Source organism: Glycine max, chromosome 18 (genome assembly GCF_000004515.6).
Source record: "Glycine max cultivar Williams 82 chromosome 18, Glycine_max_v4.0, whole genome shotgun sequence".
NCBI lineage: Eukaryota > Viridiplantae > Streptophyta > Magnoliopsida > Fabales > Fabaceae > Glycine > Glycine max.
The window spans coordinates 11,606,714-11,614,185 of NC_038254.2; the positions used below are offsets into that span (position 1 = coordinate 11,606,714).

At 32.8% G+C, this 7,472-nt stretch overlaps 1 protein-coding gene across 1 annotated transcript; it reads left to right on the forward strand.

Annotated features, from left to right (window-relative positions):
* The first annotated feature begins 2,350 nt into the window (after positions 1-2,350).
* Positions 2,351-7,152, forward strand: LOC102659491 (disease resistance protein RPM1). Its single transcript, XM_041011921.1, has 2 exons — positions 2,351-5,266; positions 6,024-7,152. The coding sequence occupies exon 1, from the start codon at positions 2,794-2,796 to the stop codon at positions 5,236-5,238; it is 2,445 nt and encodes an 814-aa protein (XP_040867855.1). The 5' UTR covers positions 2,351-2,793; the 3' UTR covers positions 5,239-5,266; positions 6,024-7,152.
* Positions 7,153-7,472: the final 320 nt, after the last annotated feature.

The following is a 7,472-nucleotide window of genomic DNA, read 5'->3' on the forward strand; positions in this document are numbered from 1 at the left end:
CAAAGTTCAAGGAGAAGAAGACAAAGTATATCGCTTGAAAAAGGCGCTTTATGGTCTCAAACAAGCTCCCCGAGCATGGAACAACAAAATAGACAAATGCCTCGTCGAGCATAGATTCCTCAAAAGTCCAAGTGAGCCGTCACTATATGTGAAGATGCAAGTCAAGCAAAGACTTGGACAAATATTTATCTCGCAAGAAAAATATGCGAATGACTTACTGAAGAAGTTCAACATGCAAAATTGCAAACCACTTGCCACACCTATGGCGATGAACGAGAAGCTTTCAAAAGATGATGGGCAAAACAAAGTTGATGCAACAATTTATAGAAGCCTAGTCGGTTCGCTAATCTACTTAACCAACTCAAGGCCAAACATCGTCATGCAGTTAGCATCGTGTCTAGATTCATGAGTAACCCAAGCAAAGCACACTTTGCAGCAGCCAAGAGAATCCTAAGATATGTCAAAGGCACAAATGATTTTGGCATTTTGTACGAGGCAAACAAAGACTTTAACTTGACAGGTTATACAGATAGCGACTGAGCAGGAAGCACAAATGATAGAAAAAGCACAAGTGGATATGTGTTTCTTCTAGGCAACAAAGCAATATCATGGGCGTCAAAGAAGCAAACGACAATTGCTCTATCATCAGCAGAAGCAGAATACATGGTTGCAACAAGTGTTGCGTGTGAAGCGACATGACTTAGAAAAATTCTGCAAGACGTACAACAAGACTCCAAGACTCCAATAGTTATTCATTGTGATAATATGTCAGTTATTGCAATGACTAAGAATCCAGTATTCCACAGTCGTACAAAGCACATTGAGATTAGATACCACTTCATCAGAGAGCTCATGGAACGAGGAGAAATCAAAATGAAGTTCTACAAGACTGAAGAACAATTAGCAGACATCTTCATCAAGCCAATTGCAACAGAGAAGTTCATCAAATTCAAAGACATGTTTGGAGTTCAAGACTTTTCTAGATTAAGGGCGAGTGTTGAAGATTAATCTAGAAAAGTGTAGATGTATAATTGGTGGTCCATTATCTAGAGAGTTCTACACCTATGGAGATGTTGTAATGTGTAGAAACTTCTTGATGGATGTAAACAAATATCTTATTATCTAAAGTCATAGAAGCACCTAGAACATTATAGAGATGGATGGTAGATGATAGATGAGTCTAGTAAACTCTAGGACTAAGTATTATAGAAGTGTGTAGAAATTACCTATATAACCTATATAAAGGCATAAGTTGTAGCAAGTCATGTAATGTAAGTAAAGAAGCTAATAAGCACAATTCAAGTTAAGGTGTCAATTTTCTGAAAAATCATCCTCTTCCTACATTTCTAGCATATCCTTTCATAGAAAAAAGATATAAGCATGTCCCATATCCTAACAGCATCAGTGCCCTTTTTGATGCATAGCATAGCCCAAAAATACACATCTCAATGCTCGAGGACAACCGTAAAATGTTGTAAAAAGATTTAAATGAGTACCCATCAAATTAATTATTAAATGATAATTATCATTCATTTTAATTTCTAAAATTATATATATATATATATATATATATATATATATATATATATATATATATATATATATATATATATATATATCTTTGAAATTAATAAGTAAATTATAAGTCATTTTAATCTCTAATGTTAAGAATTGGTCATTTTGATTCCTAGCTTTAAACACTATAAATCATTTTGATTTATCAATTTTGTCTCTAACCTTATTCTGCATTAATCAATTTGGTATCTAACAGCAAGGATAAAATGACTTGTAATTACTAAACTTAAAGTAACAAATTGATAATAATTTTCAAACTAAAAAAAACTAGCATGGGTTATGCATGAGAAAATAAGAATTGACCTTCGAACCCAGTATTCCATGTGGGTTAGCATTTTTTATTTTAATTTTTTTGTTGTCAATCAAGATCAGAACAGCAGATTAATAAGTTTTAAAGATTTTCAAGTCTTAAGTCACTTATACAAGGATTCATCATTCATCTTTTCCAATAAATAAATTTAATTAGTGGTTGGAAAGCAGGAATGCACGTTGTTAAGATCAATACGTTCCGAGGAAATGTAAGCCGAAAAAATTATGTAAATAAATGAGCAACCAGAATAAATTATAACCACGAGAACAAGCAGGTATGTTTTTTATTGGTACAGCTAAAATTGACAGATAGAACTGAAATTGTTTAATCCCATTCACAAATTAGTCAACTCACAAGATTCGATACTTGCTCTATTATGACAATAAAAATAAAGGAAAAAAACTCAACTTGCCAACAAAATATTTAATGAAGATGTTGGAAAACTCGAAAGTCTTCCCTCTCATTGTAAACTTTAGGAAACTTTGGATCCATAAATAAGTCTCAGAACACGAAATTCTCATCACAAAATTCTCATACCACAATACAAAAGAAATTGAAGCTAGCAAACTCATCAAATGGCGGAAATGGCAGTGTCCTTCGCACGAGACAAATTGCTTTCACTGCTAAGCAATGAAGCAAACCTGCTTTCCGGCATCCCCAAAGAATTTGCAGACATAAGAAAAGTACTAGATGTCATTCAAGCCTTCCTCTAGGATGCAGATAGCAGGGCTGCAAATGAAGGAGACAACACAAATGAGGGGATCAGAACATTGGTGAAAGAGTTGAGGGAAGCATCTTTTCGCATAGAAGATGTCATTGATGAATACTTGATCTATGTGGAACAACAGCCTGATGCTCTTGGATGTGCAGCTTTGCTCTGTCAGATTATTCACTTCATTGAAACTTTGATGCCTCGTCACCGAATTGCATCAGAGATTCAGCAGATTAAGACAGTTGTTGATGGAATCATGCAAAGAGTTCAAAATTATAACTCCCTAAATCAACTTTTTTCTAAACAAGGACAAAGCAGTCATGGAGGTGTCCAACGTCATCAGCCTCGATCAAATCCACGTTTCCTTGAAGATGCTGAAGTTGTTGGCTTTGAAGACACCAAAGATGAATTGATTGGGTGGTTAGTAGAGGGACCAGCAGAGCGCATTGTCATCTCTGTGGTCGGAATGGGAGGGTTAGGAAAAACAACTCTTGTTGGCAGAGTTTTCAACAACCAGAAGGTGACTGCACACTTTGATTCTCATGCATGGATCACTGTGTCTCAATCCTACACCTTGGAAAAGTTGATGAGAGACTTGTTGAAGAATTTATGCAAAGAAGAAAAGAAGGAGCCTCCTCGAGATGTTTCTGAAATGGATCAAGATTCATTCATTGATGAAGTGAGAAACCATTTGCAGCAAAAGAGGTACATTGTTATTTTTGATGATGTGTGGAGTGTAGAACTTTGGGGTCAGATTAAAAATGCCATGCTTGATAATAACAATGGAAGTAGAATAGTGATAACAACAAGGAGCATGGATGTTGTAAACTCTTGTATGAATTCTCCTTCAGATAAGGTGCATGAGCTGAAACCTTTAACTTTTGAAAAATCTATGGACCTGTTTTGCAAGAAGGCATTCCAACGTCACAACAATGGAGGTTGTCCAGAAGATCTAGAGGATATATCTTCTGACTTTGTTGAAAAATGTAAGGGTTTGCCATTAGCAATTGTAGCTATTGGTAGTCTTTTAAAAGACAAAGAAAAGACTCCATTTGAATGGGAAAAAGTTAGGCTAAGTCTGAGTTCAGAGATGAAGAAAAATCCCCATTTAATTGGTATACAAAAGATTTTAGGTTTCAGTTATGATGATTTGCCATACTATCTTAAATCATGCTTGTTGTATTTTGGAATATATCCTGAAGACTATAGAGTTAAATCGAAAAGACTAACTCGCCAGTGGATTGCTGAAGGATTTGTAAAAGTGGAAGAAGGAAAAACTGTGGAAGACGTTGCACAACAATATCTAACAGAGTTGATTGGCAGAAGTTTAGTGCAAGTATCTTCATTTACCATAGATGGCAAAGCTAAGAGTTGTCATGTTCATGATCTATTACGGGATATGATCCTTAGAAAATGCAAGGATTTAAGCTTCTGCCAGCATATTAGTAAAGAAGATGAGTCCATGTCAAATGGGATGATTCGACGCTTATCAGTAGCAACCTATTCCAAAGATTTAAGGAGGACTACTGAAAGCTCACACATCCGGTCACTACTTGTTTTCACAGGTAAAGTTACCTACAAATATGTGGAAAGAATCCCTATAAAATACAGGCTATTGAAGATACTTGATTTTGAAGATTGTCCAATGGATTTTGTTCCTAAAACATGGGGAAATCTAGCACACTTGAAGTACTTAAGCTTAAGGCGTTGCATTGGAGCTGAAGTTCTTGTGAAATTCATTAGTAAGTTGCAGAACCTCGAGACCTTGGACATAAGGAACGCAAAGCTTGGGGAAATGTCAAAGGAGATTTGCAAGCTCACAAAGCTACGACATCTTTTGGTTAAGAATGTGAAGTTGTTTGAATTGAAGAATGGTCTTGGAGGCATGACATCCCTACAAACATTGTGTCAATTAAGTGTAGGTTATAATGAAGATGATGATGTAGTAGAGTTGTTGAAAGAACTAGGAAAGTTGAAGCAGTTAAGGAGCTTAGGCTTAATTGACCTTAAGGAAGGATTAGGAACTGCTCTATGTTCAACAATAAATGAGTTGCCAAACTTGGAGAAACTACATATTCAGTCAGATTGGGATTTTGATTTCAATGTTATTGATTTGCCTCTTATTTCATCTCTTGCTATGTTGAGGAAGCTTAAACTAAGTGGGAGGTTAAATAAGTTTCCAGAGTGGGTCCCACAACTCCAAAATCTTGTAAAATTGTCTTTGTTACGCTCCCGGTTAACTGATGATCCATTGAAATCACTACAAAATATGCCTCATTTGTTGTTTCTATACTTTGGCTACTGTGCTTATGAAGGTGGAAGTTTGTATTTTCAAAATGGAGGGTTTCAACAACTAAAGGAACTATATCTCTATGAATTACGGTACTTGGGTTCCATCATTATCGATAAAGGAGCACTATGTTCTCTAGAAACACTCGAATTGTATAGAATACACCTCGAGACAGTACCTCATGGTATCCAACACTTGGAAAAACTTCAAGTTCTCAACGCTTATGTTTTGCCAGATAAATTCATGGAATGCGTTGCTCCCGATGGAGGACCAGAGCACCCAAGCATCCAACATGTGCCCCTTGTTAGAATTACTTCCTATGGAAAAACAACACGCATTATTCATCACTGAAATTCAAGGCATTAGAATTCATAAAAAGGTATGTCTTTTCTTCCTAATACTCGTGCCACCAGATTCAAATTATATGTATTTATGTATCTCCTTTATCCCTTAACAAATTAGTTTGACATATTTTACCTTCAATTTTTAAGAAACTTGTAAATTTTTTTTTAGTCATTTATCCATTAATAAACACAAAAATTTGGGATAAAATTTGTCCAAAAAATAAAATATTAGGGGTAAAATTTATCAAAAAATAAAAAAGTTGAGTAAAAAATAAAATTATGTTAGGAGTAAAATTACACAGAGTATAATTTGTAATTTTTTAAAAAATTAAAGATAAAATACACTAAATTAATTTGTTGGACATAAAATTCACCAAAATTTAAAAAATTGAGGGATAAAAAGTATAATTAAACCTTTCTTAAATAAAATACTTTCTCATTAATTTTATTCATCTAATTATACATATTTTATTTATTTAAAAAACATTAAAAGGATAACTAAAGTTTATTTGATTTTTTATAAAATGACACTTTTAGTAGTCACCGACAAATGTAATTTGTTTAATTCCTAAAATAAAATATGTACTTTTGAATCCTTTTATTTGTTGTCATATACTTTTTTTATTCTATATCGCATATATTAAAAATTAAGAATAAAGTTGTCTAATCTGTAACAAGAAATTCAATCTTGATCTATTCCCTCAAAAGCTATTTAGTAGCAAATATTTTGCACTATCAAAAGTCTAGCCAATGTAATGTTCTCTACTAACATTGCTCCTTGAATTGGCATAGGAATTGGGCTTCTTCCAGTGCTTTCAAAATTAGATTCTCCGTGTTGGGCTTCAACAATGGTATTGTATCTTTTTTTGGAATTGACTCTTTGGTCCTGCATCAAAAGAATACATGGAATTGTCTTTCATTAACAAAGTCATATTTATGACATTTTTTGATGTATAATGTGTGAACAATGTGCTTTTGAATGATTGTATGATCATATTTTTATATTGACTTATGTCTTTCTATTGGGGAGTAAGAAAAAAAAAACTTCTATCTCAAAGAAAAAAGAAAAAAAATGTAATTTCTTTAATTTGTTTTATTGTAAAGTTTTCTTAACTTATTTAATTTCACATAGTTAATTTTGAGTGTCATTAATTTTGAGTAATTTTTTTTTATCATTTTTGAGAATTTGTAAGTATATTATATCGTACACATTATAAAAATTTCAAAATCTATCTTGCTATAGCATTTTTTGAACTAACCTCTACGAGGCGCTAACCGGGATTTAAAACATATATAGTATTAGCCACATCCTTAAGTTTTGTTGGGAATCTTAGATTGAGGACTTTGTTTTATTCTAAACAGGATATGTTTTTATATCTTCTCACGAGTCTCTGAAATTAGTTATGAATTTTGTCCATAAAGATAGTGATGCTTTTAGTAAAACCTGAGATGAAGAACATTATTTGTTCCATTCTATTATGTTGTTTCAAAGACTGATATGCTTGGAAGCCACACTCAAAACACTCCACTTTGATCAACTACCATGTAGAATTAGTCTTAACAATTCTTTATGGGATCACTTGAGGGTAGATGGCAGTGAAGAGGAAGAGATTAAGAATTCTAAATCAGTGTTATAATTCAATTAGTTGTAAACTTCAGACGTCGTGTTTAATTACTTGTGATGAATCTGGTGGATTTTGAAATAATTTGTAATGAGATAAGAGAGTGTATAACTCTGAGAAATGTAACACGTACTCAATAAAATTAAAGGATAAAAAGTTATCTCTTGTTCCTATACTGAAACTTTTGGTATAACTACGACGATTTTTGTTCAAAAGTTATATAACATGTACCTTATAATCGATCATGGTTGGAATAGAAGAAAATCAAGTTTTAAAAGTTAACTAATAGCGAGTCATTTAAAAAGAATGCATTCATTCCGTTTAATAAATGGTTTAGCTTTCTCTGTTTTCTACTGAGAATGAATATATTTGGTTTCTGTTACTATCAATCATCTCTCAAGTAGTCTTGAGAAAATAAAATAAAAAATTAAAACCATAATGCCCTGATGAAATTTAATATTAATATTATTAATAATAATAATATTGTTAACATAAATTTGAATAAAATCTTACAATATAATAATAGTAATAATAATAAATTTTTTTTTCCTCTTTTATTTTGAGACCTTTCTTCTATAAACATTAGTGGGTAAAAGTATAACTTGTGTGTTGGATCAAG